Source organism: Myxocyprinus asiaticus, chromosome 28, assembly GCF_019703515.2.
Source record: "Myxocyprinus asiaticus isolate MX2 ecotype Aquarium Trade chromosome 28, UBuf_Myxa_2, whole genome shotgun sequence".
NCBI classification, from domain to species: Eukaryota; Metazoa; Chordata; class Actinopteri; order Cypriniformes; family Catostomidae; genus Myxocyprinus; species Myxocyprinus asiaticus.
This window is the reverse complement of record NC_059371.1, coordinates 24,826,970-24,842,195: the sequence shown is the minus strand read 5'-3', so window position 1 is coordinate 24,842,195 and position 15,226 is coordinate 24,826,970. Positions and strand designations below refer to the sequence as shown.

General features: G+C 38.3%; 2 protein-coding genes across 4 annotated transcripts in view; one reads left to right on the top strand and one right to left on the bottom strand.

The window, feature by feature from the left end:
- The window catches only part of LOC127419036 (V-type proton ATPase subunit S1-like), a 691,126-nt gene that overhangs the window by 554,555 nt on the left and 121,345 nt on the right, over window positions 1-15,226 (bottom strand). The window lies entirely within an intron of this gene.
- LOC127419027 (membrane-associated guanylate kinase, WW and PDZ domain-containing protein 3-like) overlaps window positions 1-15,226 on the top strand; it is a 203,567-nt gene that overhangs the window by 182,729 nt on the left and 5,612 nt on the right. For both annotated transcript variants that reach the window (XM_051660052.1, XM_051660053.1), the window contains 9 exons: window positions 2,113-2,302; window positions 3,458-3,552; window positions 5,175-5,367; window positions 6,223-6,417; window positions 6,582-6,767; window positions 6,979-7,075; window positions 9,997-10,102; window positions 10,555-10,692; window positions 13,468-13,606. In XM_051660052.1, the coding sequence (XP_051516012.1) occupies window positions 2,113-2,302; window positions 3,458-3,552; window positions 5,175-5,367; window positions 6,223-6,417; window positions 6,582-6,767; window positions 6,979-7,075; window positions 9,997-10,102; window positions 10,555-10,692; window positions 13,468-13,606 (1,339 nt within the window). The remainder of the gene's footprint in view (window positions 1-2,112; window positions 2,303-3,457; window positions 3,553-5,174; window positions 5,368-6,222; window positions 6,418-6,581; window positions 6,768-6,978; window positions 7,076-9,996; window positions 10,103-10,554; window positions 10,693-13,467; window positions 13,607-15,226) is intronic.

The following is a 15,226-nucleotide window of genomic DNA, read 5'->3' as shown; positions in this document are numbered from 1 at the left end:
CATCCAATCAAACTCTATGTTCACTAGGTAGAAGCTAGCCTAATTAGGCAAATGCCAAGATGGACAGGTTGCATGACATGCCCTTATCCTCGAAAACCATCCACCAAATTGTGTTAGGGTGTGTTCACACAGAACACGTTTTGTATCCATCTGCGCTGAATTTTAACTGTTTTTCTATGTAAACATGCGCTAGATGGATGTCTTTGACTGTTTACCGCATCTTGCTGTTTTTTCTGCATCTTGTGCAAGAGCGACACATTTAAAAGATGCTGTGTCAAGTTAAAAGAACTTTATCTTTTAAAAATCTAAAGACAGCTGCATTCTGTTCCATTAGTTGCACTGCTTCGGAACAGCCCCTTAGGCTGGTAAAACCCACTTCTGCTGTGGTTTATACATACAAAAATGTTTAGATTTTCCTAATCATGTTACTAGTTTTGCATGTTGTTGGGCCAATGGCAATAGTTATACATTTCAGTGTTTTATTTAAGGCAAGGCAAGTTTATTTATATAGCACATTTCATACACAATGGCAATTCAATTAAAAATGAATAAAACAGAAAAAGAATACAGAAATAAAAATTATGCAATGCAATCAGTGAGTGCAGCTCAGTGAAGAAATGCACAGCTAAACAGATGTGTTTTCAGTCTGGACTTGAATGTGGCTACTGTTGGAGCACATCTGACCTCTTCAGGAAGCTGGTTTCAGCTGCAGGTGGCATAATAGCTAAACGCTGTCTCACCTTGTTTCAACTGAACCCTCTGTATTTCTAACTGACTTGATCCTAATGATCTGAGAGGTCTGTTAGGTTTATATTCAACAAGCATATTTACAATGTATTTAAAGGACATTACTTTTGGATGATCCACAATGTTTGTACTGTTGGGTCACCACTTGATGGCCAATGTAAAATCTAGGGTGAAACAAAACCAGTTAAGAACTACTGCAGAAGATTATCTATTTTAAAGCTGTTTGTATAGCGTCCTATTCAGCTTCTGCCACACACACACTGACATGCTTAAACATGTGAGTCATAAAGGCATGATTAAGACATGTTTGCTCTGCAGTACCAAAGGCAGTGACTTCATAGGTAAATAAGAACATTGAGTAGCTTGCATGGCCAAAAATACGTGGACACCTTCTAATTAATGTACTGTATCCACAAAGCAAGGTCCTTAAAGAAGTGCTTTACTAAGTCGGGTGGAAGAACTTGACTGGCCTGCACAAAGCCCAGAACTAAACCCCATTGAACCCCTTTGTGATGAATTGGAACACCAACTTTGTGCCAGGTCTCTTCACCCAACATCAGTGCCTGACCTCACTGAAGCTCTTGTGTCTGAATGGGAGCAAATCCTTCCAGCCATCATCCAACATCTAGTAGAAAGCCATTACTGAAGATTGGAAGCTGTTTTAGCAGCAAAGGGAGGGCCAAGTCTCCATTAATGCCAATGATTGTGGAATTGGTTGTTCAAAAAGTACACTATATGGCCAATAGTTTGTGGACACCCCCTTCTAATTAACGAATTTGGTTACTCCATTAAATCCAGTAAAGAAAAATCTTAATATTTCTTTATGTAATGGCTTGGGCTTTGTGTGCTTCCAAATTTGTGGCAACTGTTTGGGGATAGCCCTTTTCTGTTCCAGCATGACAATGCCCCTGTGAACAAAGTGAGATCCATAAAGAAATAGTTTACTGTGTCTGGCATGGAAGAAATTGATTGGCCTGCACAAAGCCCAGACCTGAACCCCACTGATCACTTTTGGGGTGAACTGGAACAGCAAATGTAAGTCAGGCCCCATTGACCAACATCAGTTCCTGACCTCACTGATAGCCTTGTGTCTGAATGAGAGCAAATCCCTAAATACAGTATAGTGGAAAGCCTTCCCAAAAGAGTGGAAGCTGTTACTACAACAAATGGGGAAATTGATGCCTAAGGTTTTGAAATCAAATGTTCATCAAGCACATATGGTGTCCACATAGTCCACAACTTTTGGCCATATAGTTTACTTGGATATGTTACTGTAGTTTTTTAGTTTTCATTGAAGTGCTATAATGTTGATGAAGCTTTGCGTGAGGTTTGTTGATTGTGTCTGTTGTGATTTGTTTGTTGTAGATCACTCCTGCTATGCCCATTACCCAAAAGCAGGACATTGCCATCAGCTCTGTCACCACTGAAACTCCCAGTCCATCTGAGCCAGCCCCACAGTCCCTCCCCTTTCCTCCTCATGCTATCCGCTCCAACTCACCAAAACTGGACCCATCTGAGCTGTACCTCAAGTCTAAAGCCGTGCTGGAGAGCAAACGTGAGTTGAATTTAGGCATATTAGGGCTCAACAATAAGGATGGCCTGATGGTGGAACTGTCACTTTCCCCTTTGGGCCAGCGTTATGTTGTAACTACATTATTACATGTTTATTAATCATGTATATATGTTTTTGGCTTAAATATTTTTTTTCTGTGTTAAATTGAATATTGTTGTTATATTGAATTACATAGAATTCTGTTTATTTTATACATGGTAACGTTATCTAGCTGGCTGACATAGATGAGCTGTTGGTGAAAATATGAGAATGACTTGATGATCTTGGAAGCATTAAATTAGCCAAATTTCCAGCTATTATTGCAAATGAAAAACATGACAAATTATTTGTTGCATTTTATTTGTATTTTTCCTGTCATTTATAATAATGTTACTAAAAATTTTATTTTTTGTGGTGGGGCCAGTGAAAATGATGGCAGGGCAAGTGAAAATCTAAACTATTGGCATGACTGGACAATAGATAACCCTCTTATCATTTACTCACCCTCATGCCTTCCCAGATGTGTATGGTCTTCTTTATTCTGCTGAATACAAAGATTATTTCAGTTCTGTTGATCCTCACAATTCAAATGAATGGGTACCAAAATTTTGAAGCTCCAAAAGCACACAAAGGCAGCATAAAAGTAATCCACACGACTCCAGTGGTTCATTAGTGTGGGTGAGAAACAGATCAATATTTTAACAATTAATCTCCATTTTCACTTTCAAATCCTTCTTCTTTTGTTTTTGGTGATTCACATTCTTCATATTCGCCAACTACTGGGCAGGGAGGAGAATCTATACTAAAAAATGACTTATTGATCTGTTTCTCACCCACACCTACCATCACTTCTGAAGATATAGATTTAACCACTGGAGTCATATGGATTAAATTTTATGCTGCCTTTGTTCTTTTTGAGCTTAAAAATGTTGGTCACCATTCACTTGCATTATGAGGACCTTCAGAGCTGAGATTTTCTTCTAAAAATCTTCATTTGTGTTCTGCTGAAGAAAGAAAGTCATACACTTTTGGGATGGCATGAGGGTGAGTAAATGAGGAGAGAATTTTCATTTTTGGGTCAACTATTCCTTTAAGAGTACACTGGAAATGGATGAATGTTTTTCTAGCTGACAACTAATTTTCCTCTGTGATCTTCAGCTCCCAACACTAAAGAGCTGGACGTATTTATCAAGAGGAACCAGGAGACTGGATTTGGGTTCAGAGTGCTGGGCGGAGAAGGGCCGGATCAGCCAGTAAATCTTGACATGCTCTGATGAATACATAATTATATAAAACAGGGTGCGATTTGCTGAGGGGATTTCCCTGCCTCTGCTTTTGATATACCCCGTTCTAATTGTTAATTTTTTTTTTATCTCCGGAGGGGATACGTTTTATCCCTGTTTCTAATCATACTGAATGCATTTACCATATCCAACAGTATATGGTGCTATTAAGTAAAGCCCTATTTGGATGGGATTAATTATTTGGACAAATGTCTGACTCTAAATACATTTTTACCATGGACATCTGTAATGTTTACCGTCGATTTACAGGGAATAAGGGATGTCTGTAGAGATCCCAGAGATGGATGTGTAAACTGCATTTACACACTGACGTCACATGTAAATAACCCATCAGACATTAACCTGGGATTATTTTACGAGGCATTTTATAGAAGGTAAAAAAACGCTGTAATCTTTACCAGCATGGGAATGTGAAAGTCCAGAAAACTTAGGCTACTGACAGATGGCTGATGATCAGATTTGTTATTTATCTGAGAAATAGCTAATGTTAGCCCTGCAACAAATGTTTGACAGCTTACCCTAATGCCTCAGTGGCCTGTTAATTGTTTAACATAATTTACAGTTAATAAGACAGTTAATTGTCAATACAGTTTGTTTAAATGCAATTAAATTCAGTTAATTCTGTTACAATAATTATTTTCTGTGGTTTTAGTATACAGTTTAAGAATTTGAGACTGCAGGGGGGCCTGGGTAGCTCAGTGGTAAAAGACGCTGGCTACCACCCCTGGAGTTCGCTAGTTCAAATCCCAGGGCATGCTGAGTGACTCCAGCCAGGTCTCCTAAGCAACCAAATTGGCCCGGTTGCTAGGGAGGGTAGAGTCACATGGGGTAACCTCCTCGTGGTCGCTATAATGTGGTTCGTTCTCGGTGGGGCGCGTGGTGAGTTGAGCGTGGATGCCGTGGTGGATGGCGTGAAGCCTCCACATGCGCTATGTCTCTGTGGCAACGCGCTCAACAAGCCACATGATAAGATGCGTGGGTTGATGGTATCAGACACGGAGGCAACTGGGATTCGTCCTCCACCACCCGGACTGAGGCGAATCACTACGCAACCACGAGGACTTAAAAGCGCACTGGGAATTGGGCATTCCAAATTGGGTGAAAAAGGGGGTTAAAAATCCACAAAAAAAAAAAGAATTTGAGACTGCGTCTGATATAAATTACACTGTCGTCTGAATTTCCACATTAAAATTTTAATGATGACATTCACATTCGCATGTCCCCCCCTTGTTTATTTAACAAATCGCACCCTGCATAAAACTATCCATTAAACTGTATTTTGCATTATTTCCTATAAAAATATACTTTAGTCTGTACAACAATGGAATTGTTTAGTTGTTTTTACCTTGTATAATTGCAGAAGACAGCCAATTTTGGATCCTGCTGTCACAATATTTGATTTCATTTATTTATTTCAGCATTTTTGTATTTCATGACAGTTCAGTCAACACTGTATCTTTTAATTATTGCCAAAAAGGAATAGGCTGAAGCAAAAGCTTATTATGCCTACACTTTGCAATATCACAATACTGTATGTAAAATTTTAACCCTTTGCCCTGCTGTCCCTTTAGGTGTACATTGGTGCCATCGTTCCTCTAGGTGCTGCAGAAAAGGACGGGCGTCTCCGGGCTGGTGACGAGCTCATCTGTATCGATGGTGTTCCCGTCAAAGGCAAATCACACAAACAAGTTCTGGAGCTCATGACCAACGCTGCCCGCAATGGGCAGGTGATGCTGACAGTGCGCAGAAAGCTGACTTATCCAGGTTTGTGCTGTTCCTGCTAAAAATCTTGAGGTTATCCAATGTTGTGTGGTTGTGTATTTGTTTAAATGTGTGCGTTTATGTTCTAAGTGCTGTAGACACTCTCCACAGGCTTCATTCATATCCAGGACTGATGTCTGGTAAAAGATCCAGTCCCAGCAGCACTGAGCGTTTTGCTCCATTAATTATGAGTGAAAGGGCGAGGGGAGCTATACAATAATAACCACAAAATCAAAAATTAATGGCCAGTATTCTCAGTCAATGCAGGAGACTCTTGATGTGCTAACATAACAGTGACTCAGAAGCGCTGAGTAACCATAAAAGAAAAGCCTGGAGGCACCACAAACTGTGTTATTTGGAAAAAATTTTGCAATTATGAAGCTATTAGAAAATTTGGCTCGATCCTTCTGAGCAATTTCTTCAACACTTCTGTAAATGTTGCAGTGCTGCTAAAGCACACCGGGAATTTTTAGTTCATCATATTGAGTTTGTTTCATTTGCTTTCAGCAATAATAATCACCCGAGAACATTTGCGTTACAACTAATGCAGCATCATTTTAGCTATGCTACCAAAATGTGAATAACCTCTCTGATTGTTATTGTTCAGCAAGCAATACAAATCTATATTGTTTGTCATATACTACAGTACATTGCCAAAAGTACAGTTTGTGTACACCCCCTTCTAATGAACAGGTTTGGCTATTCCAGTAAAGACAAATATTTACAGAGTATTCCTTTAAATTAAAATCAACAAGCACATACAGTATGAATGTCTTGTTCAGGTGTCCAAATACTTTTGGCCATATAGTGCTGGTTTGACCATAAACTTTTGTTTGCTTATTTAATCTGGACAAGCAGAAAGAGAGGAAGATGACGGAGCACAACCTCAGGTTCCACCGACTTCTGCTCTGGTAAACGGCTCGCCCAAACCACCCCACATCGAGGTGCCCGGCCACACCCATCCTCAGCCCTACGACGTCACTCTGCAGCGCAAAGACAACGAGGGCTTCGGATTCGTCATCCTAACCTCTAAAAACAAGCCTCCACCGGGAGGTTAGGATTGAATTTCATAGCTTTCCCCACAGCCATCTCCATCTGTCTCTCTCTCTTAGTCTCTTTCTCTCTCTATCACTCTTTCTCAGCACTTGTGGTACTTCTCTAGTCTTTCGGAATGTCAAAAATGTTTAATATAAATATTAATTAATCTCTCTCCCCAGTTATTCCCCATAAGATTGGTCGGATCATCGATGGCAGTCCCACGGACCGCTGTGGGCGGCTTAAAGTGGGTGACCGCATCTCTGCAGTTAATGGCCAGTCAATTATTGAACTGTCACACAACGACATTGTGCAGCTTATCAAAGAAGCAGGAAATGCTGTTACCCTCACTGTGGTGCCTGAGGAGGGTGAGCTGCTGGAAAAATACATTTTCTCTGCATTATTTTTGTGCAGTGTTTGCTGGTGTAAGGAAGCAGTAGATTATAAAAGGATATTTCTTTTTTGCTGTGACAGAAAAAGCTGTTAAGTCCTTTTGCTTTTGAGATTGAAACTGAAAGTTGGAATGGAGTTTTGAAAATCTGTGTGCCTGCCACACTGATAATCCTATTTATTTTTCAGAACACAGTGGCCCCCCATCAGGCACAAGTTCAGCAAAGCAGAGCCCAGCTGCCCAGCACAGAGCCGTGGGACAGCAGCCTGCCAACCGAGATGACAGGTACAAGCGCCATCCCAGCGGCCCATTCAATCATATAACACACACACTCATACTTTTTGTCTACAACAAACAATTTTTTTGGAGGTATAACAGCCCATATACAAGTTTTTTGGTCTACCTTTCTAGGTCATTTTATTTTAGAAATGCCTCAATTTGTACATTTTGGGCAAAGGTACTGTTACCGTTTTTACTGTTAGTCAATGATAATGAAGACAAGACTTAAAAGATGTATCATGACAATAACTAGTCGATTTTAATTCAGACGTACTGTTCTCGAAAATATGACTAGAAAAAAATTATACTAAGAGATGAACAGTGCACAAATAGAAGAGGAAACATCTAGAGAAACATCTGTTTTTAGAAGAAGAAACATCTTGAAAGAATTGATTTATCTAATCCAATAATCCAGTATGTTGGATATTTCCCTGCTTAAGATGCACAAACAGAAAGAGCTGAACACTGGCAAAATGAACTGCTTTACAAACTGGTTATCGGAACAGTTCACCCAAAAATGAACATTCTCTCATAATTTCATACAGAGCTGAATATTTCAGCTCTGTATGTCCATACAATGCAAGTGAATGGTGACCAGAATTGTATTGGTCCAAAAAGCATATAAAGTCAGCATAAAAGTTATTCATACCACTCTAGTGGTTAAATCTGTGTCTTCAGAAGCGATATGATAAGTGTTGGTGAGAAACAGATCTATATTTAAACATTTTACAATAAATCTCCACATTCACTTTCACATTCTTCTTCTTTTGTTTTTACCTACTGGTCAGGGAGGAGGATTTATAGTAAAAAAAATACTTTATTTGAATTGAGAAATTGATCTGTTTCTCACCCACACCTATCATATTGCTTCAGAACACATGGATTAAACCACTGGAGTCATATGGATTACTTTTATGCTGCCTTTATATGGAGTTTGGAGCTTCAAAGTTATGGGCACGATTCACTTGCATTGTATGGACCTACAGGGCAGAGATATTCTTCTAAAAATCTTAATTTGTGTTCAGCAGAAAAAAGAAAGTCATACACATCTGGGATGGCATGACGGTGAGTAAATGATGAGAGAATTTTCATTTTTGGGTGAATTATCCTTTTAATTACCTCACTCAAACACATCCTAATTATATATTAATATTACAACTTACATCTGCATAGACTGAACAGGTGAACTTGTAAATTACATGCTAGTCATAATGTGGAACTTGCATTGTGAATACGCTTTTTTCATAAAACGTGCTATACACAATGCAATACCTTAAACTGTCAAAAACATGGAAAATTAATAGTCTATAAAGCATGAAGAATTCAGAACTTGAAAGGTAGCTAGCTACTTCAGTGTATTATTTATATAATGCTATTATTTCAGTAGCTCTGGTTTTCAAAACAAGGACAGTTGGATTTTGTTGTATATTTTATGTACTGTATGTGATGCATGTTTAAATCAATGCATGTTTATGCATTTTTCTATATATTTGATTGAAGTTTGGTCTGTTACAGTTTGACACATGTTTGTCATTTTGCACATTAACTGAAATGTGTTATTTTTGTTGACTAAATCTATATGCTGTTTTAGTCAGAGTAAAACTGACTAAAATGTATAAATATGGCATGACTAAATATTGAGTAAATTTAAAGGACATTTTTTCAACAAAAGACTTAAACTAAGAATAAAACTACAGACAGTGGAAAAATTCACACTGCTGTGGTCAGATTCCTTGTTAAGCCAATCAGAAGGCTTTGAAACAATTTCTGCCTGTACTGTACTGCGAGTCATTTTGCATGTTCAGAAGGCAGCCCATATTTTCTGAGCAGAACATTGAACACTTGGTAGCTGAACATTCATCATTAACGACATATTTAGCATGTTCGTTTTTCGTGCAAGAACACTATTTTGCTCCTCTATCTTTTTGGATTACATGCACAATGCCAATTATGGTCCAATGAGTGTGTATGCTGTACATGCACAGTACATGCTGGACAAAGCAGAGCCACAATCAAACTATCTTGATCTGTTCGTAAAGCATTTACATGACATTTTAAAAGACAAATTATTGTTTTAGTCTGACTGAAATCAAACTTTTAAAGTGCATGTGAACGTGCTGACTGAGATGTCATGCTGCTGCAGTCCAACTTTGATTACAACAGTCTCAGCAGGTCGTGTCTAATTCTTTGGCTTACTCTTGATCACAACAACGTGTCATGTGTGAATAGCCCCTTAGTGTCAAACAGTTTGCCTCTTATACATGTAAGAAATAGTTCCCTAGCCTCTAAAAGCATGATGTCTTTTATCTTGTAAATAGTTTCTTATAACAACGGCTCTGATCTCCTGCATCCTGCTCTCTTTTATTCTACGTCCTTCAATTTTCGATTATCTCTTTCCATTTCTCTTCTGTCAAGACAGCTATTTAATCCCGAGTGCATTGTTCAGGTCATTCTTTTCAGCGTAAAACTTAGTAGTGTTGTTGTAAACTCACTTCACAGTCAGGGCTGAGATAAGAGGGTGCCCATTGTCATAGATTTCTCTCATGCTCAAGTCCAACAAAAGGATGTAATGAGCTCAGCAGACCATCGAGGTCTAGAATGCTGAAGAGAGGCTCTTTTTGTAGGAATAACATTTTAAAGCCTGAACTGCTCATTATTCTAAACAAAAACACTGTTAACTGTACTGTATAATATGATGAAGGCCATTGGTGCACAACTGGATTCGCTTCAAGACCCAGATTTTACATTGCACAGCAAGTGGCGACCCAACACAGTACAACAATTGTTTATTGGTCAAAAGTAAACAAAATAATTATTATCAAAGTGATTGTACACTCAAAAATGAAACTTCTGTCATCATTTACTCACCCTCAGGTTGGGTTCATTTAATGCCCTAAAGCAATATTTCTTTTTTTGTGGTGATGTAGAAATGGCATGGAGACGGAGGAGAGGAAAGACAGCATGGCCCGATCCAAGTACAAAACCCTGCCTCATAGTGATATGGGGACTGCCATGACCTCAGGGCCAAAGCAGGTGAGATTTACATGACAGCAGCAGTTCTCTGAGCAATTATTCATGTTCATTGTTACAATAATAGAATTCACAGATTATTAAGCAACTCACTTAAGTACTTAATTTTTTTTATGCAGCCCAAGTTTGATCATGGGAATATTTGTTACCTTAAGGTTTTGTACTATACTGCAAATACACAATCTGTGAAAAGAACTACATAAAGATATGCAAATCAAGTGTCATTTCTCGTTAGCAGTAACAGGTGTGATAGAATAGTTTGCATTTTCACTCTATGAAAACATTCTGCTGTTTAAGGTGAATGTAAGAATGTGTTGACCATATATTTGCATAGTTTAGCTACTCTGGCTTATACAGCACAAATGTAAGTAGATTTTAGTGTGTCATAAAATCTTCATTTTTGTATTAAAATGCAAAACATTGTTAAAAACAGCTGTATTCTCTCTGTTTCCCAGGGCTGTTACCCTGTAGAGTTAGAGAGAGGGCCTAGAGGTTTTGGCTTCAGTCTGCGGGGAGGGAAGGAATATAACATGGGTCTCTTCATCCTCAGACTGGCTGAGGACGGCCCTGCACTGAAAGATGGCAGGATACACGTGAGTTCTCACAACACTGCCACGTATATCGGCACTTATTACACGGCCCTCTAAAATACTTTATTGTTGTTGGTCAATCGTACTATTCTGCATTCAAATATTTTTGACCATTGTCCCAAGCAACCGATATCCTACATGCTGTACTAGTGTCATGTCTGTCATATCACTCCCAGGTCTCTTTCTTGTCACATAATAAAATCATTTCAACTCAGTATTTACACATTTCAAACCAATAATGTCTATTTATTTACTTTTTGATTTATTTAATAGTTGCGTTACAGAAGTGCATTTTTTTTCTTTCTTAGCGCTGAAACTCTTATAATTTTAATTACATTTATTTCAATTATTTTAATGCAATATTGTTTTATATTAAAAAAAAATATTTTTATTGTATTTATTTATTTAAATTTTGTTTTAATTTAAATAATCTTAAAGGGATAGTTCACCCAAAAACTCTCATCATGTACTCCCCCTCATGCCATCCCAGATGTGTATGCCTTTCTTTATTCTGCAGAACACAAATGAAGATTTTTAAAAGAATATCTTAGCTCTTTAGGTGTAATGCAAGTAAATGGTGGCCAGAAATTTGAAGCTCCAAAACGCAGATAAAGTCAGCATTAACATAATCCATCAGTTGGTATTGGGTGAGAACAGACCAAAATGTAACTCCTTTTTCACTTTTGCTCTGTTCTCACCCAAAACCAATTGGATTTCTTCTGAAGACATGGATTAAACCATTGGAGTTTTATGGATTACCTTTATGCTGACTTTATCTCCTTTTTGGAGCTTCAAAAGCCTGGCCACCATTTACTTGCACTGAACCTAAAGAGCTGAGATATTCTTCTAAAAATCTTTGTTTTCTGCTGAAGAAAGAAAATCATACACATCTTACATGGCATGAGGGTAAATGATGATATAATTTTCATTTTTGGGTGAACTACAGTTGTGCTCAAACGTTTGCATACCCTTGGAGAATTGGTAATATATGTAACATTTTTAAAGAAAACGTGAGTGAGCAGGCAAAACACATTTCTTTTATTTCTTATGGGATTCATATTCAACTGTAGGTTATAACAGAATGGCACAATCATAAAACAAAACATGGTAACAAAGAAAAAAATGAAATGACCCCTGTTCAAAAGTCTGCTTACCCTTAGTTCTTAATACTGTGTATTGTCCCCTTTAGCATCAATGACAGTGTGCAGTCTTTTGTAATAGTTGTCTATGAGGCCCCAAATTCTTGCAGGTGGTATAGCTGCCCATTCGTCTTGGCAAAATGCCTCCAGGTCATGCAAAGTCTTTGGTCGTCTTGCACGAGCCACATGTTTGAGATCTCCCCAGAAAGGCTCGATGATATTAAGGTCAGGAGACTGTGATGGCCACTCCAGAACCTTCACCTTTTTCTGCTGTAACCACTGGAGGGTCAACTTGGCCTTGTGCTTAGGGTCATTGTCGTGCTGGAAAGTCCAAGAGCGTCTCATGCGCAGCTTTCGTGCAGAAGAATGCAAATTGTCTGCCAGTATTTTCTGATAAAATGCTGCATTCATCTTGCCATCAATTTTCACAAGATTCCCCATGCCTTTAGAGCTTACACACCCCCAAAACATCAGTGAGACACCACCATGCTTCACAGTGGGGATGGTATTCTTTTCACTATAGGCCTTGTTGACCCCTCTCCAAACATAAAGCTTATGGTTGTGACCATAAAGCTCTATTTTGGTCTCGTCACTCCAAATTACAGTGTGCCAGAAGCTGTGAGGCTTGTCAAGGTGTTGTCGGGCATATTGTAACCAGGCTTTTTTGTGGCATTGGCGCAGTAAAGGCTTCTTTCTGGCAACCCGACCATGCAGCTAATTTTTGTTCAAGTATCATCATATTGTGCTCTTTGAAACAACCACACCATCTTTTTCCAGAGCAGCCTGTATTTCTCCTGAGGTTACTTGTGGGTTTTTCTTTGTATCTCGAACAATTCTTCTGGCAGTTGTGGCTGAAATCTTTCTTGGTCTACCTGACCTTGGCTTGTTATCAAGAGATCCCCGAATTTTCCACTTCTTAATAAGTGATTGAACAGGACTGACTGGCATTTTCAAGGCTTTGGATATATTTTTATATCCTTTTCCATCTTTATAAAGAACCATTACCTTGTTACGCAGGTCTTTTGACAGTTCTGCTCCCCATGGCTCAGTATCTAGCCTGCTCAGTGCATCCACGTGAGAGCTTACAAACTCATTGACTATTTATACACAGACACTAATTGCAATTTAAAAAGCCACAGGTGTGGGAAATTAACCTTTAATTGCCATTTAAACCTGTGTGTGCCACCTTGTGTGTCTGTAACAAGTCCAAACATTCAAGTGTATGTAAACTTTTGATCAGGGCCATCTGGGTGATTTCTGTTATCATTATGATTTAAAAAGGAGCCAAACAACTATGTGATATAAATGGCTTTATATGATCACTATCCTTAAATAAAAGACAGTTTTTTTGCATGATCAGTCATATTTTCAAAATCAATGCCAAAATTTCACAATTTCTGCCAGGGTATGCAAACTTTTAAGCACAACTATATCCCTTTAATGTAATATTGTTATATATAACTTTTTTCATATATTCAGTCCATGTCCAGCTCATTTGAATATCTCTTTTACAATGTTCACACTATTACCAGATAATTGAAACAGCTCATTTTACTTTAATGTTGTTCCACTTAAAGAATCAGTTCTTCTAGAAGTGACTGATGACATTGTATGTGTGTTTGTATTTGTGACTTCACAGGTTGGAGATCAAATAGTGGAGATCAATGGTGAAACCACACAGGGCATTACACACACACGGGCCATTGAGCTCATCCAGGCAGGGGGCAATAAAGTGCTGCTGCTTTTGAGGCCTGGACTGGGCCTAGTGCCTGATCATAGTGAGTCTGTATATATAACGCTCAGAGATAATTACACACACTAACTGTAAATAATAAAAGCATTGCTGTCAAATAAAAGAGGACATAGCTGAGAGATGCTCTCAGTACCAAACTGGCTCTTTAAGTCTGTTCAGGTGTGCAGAAGCCCTCATTTAAATTCCTACCGCTTCATGAACCACAAAAAAATCAGTTCCCTGAAGCCTACACATTCCCCTTTCAAAAACACATCAATTTCTTGGGACTGTTTTGATTTCTACGGTTTTAGTTTTAAAAGCCATTGAAAGTGTATTGTGCCAATTACCTTTTCTGTGCACTGTGTTTTCTAAAGGTACTTTCAATAGCCATTCACACTACATCAATACTCTTGTTCAAAAATTCTGTTGACATTCACCTCAAAATTACCAGCCGACACAAAGAATACTCATGTAACAACAAAAGCTGATTTATTGAGAAATGCAATCATCATCATACTTACCTATACACCATCTAAACACATGGGCGGCGCTAGGGCTGGGCTACCGGGGCTTAAGCCACAAATGTTTTCCGTAAAGCCCCAAATGTTTTTATCATTTTATAGCAATGTCAGAAGTACCAGTGCTTCAGAATTAAGTTGATATTAAAAGATTTTCTATTTTAATATTTTAACAATGTATTTGAATACTATGTAATATACAGTAAATAAATTAATGATAGCTATCTTTCTACAGTATAAATAACACTAGATACAGACTCAATTCAGTACAAATGTGCTGTCTTCTCAGCTGCTTTCCAGATCTCATGTATTGTATGTGCGCGCATGCAACAGTGCTCGCAGCAGACACAATTATGGCTGTGTCTGGCCAACATACCTGTCTAGGTAAGAAATTGGAAATTATATTGAGTTGGTCAATCCAGATTCAGTAAGTACCGAATATTTAAATTTATAACCCTGAAAATAAAGAGTAATATACAGATGTGCTCAAGGACTTTACAAACTTTAAGATAGGTGCCAGGACATTTACGTTCTATTGCAACACTCTTGACATGAAATAGACACAATGCACTATACCTTGCAAATACTGGCAAATCTGTTTGTTTTTATCATAAGTACCTCTTTTTGCCTATTTACAGCCTGCTAGCTTCTAAAAATGGACTTAAAGCACCCGCGTCGACCTACGGAAAGCCGAAAAGGACAAATATTGTATTTTTTTAAATAATGTTTTTAAGCACATAGTGTTAAAAGCACGCAATTTCTGAATTTCGAGCATATCTGAAGTTGAGAGAACAGTTAGTGGGACCTTTAGTAGTTTGAGTAATATTTAAAGATGCCTCACAGATGTAACATTTAAACTTTTATGCTGTGTTACGTCGTGCCGTAATTACTAGAATCACGAGATGGCAGCGCGGAGGTTCTACTCGGACCAGTTCATGTCCTGGGAACTTGGAAGTTATCCGTTTCTATGACAAAACTCATGACGCCAGAATGGCTTTGCTGTTGATAACAGCATAATATGTATCACTACATTAATTCACCTCAATATGTTGTTGCAAAATGTTTAAGAACAAAGAAAACACTGCAGGTAATCATGGCAATAAAAGATGCCATATGTTGTTGTGTTGTTAACTGATGAGGCCGCTCCC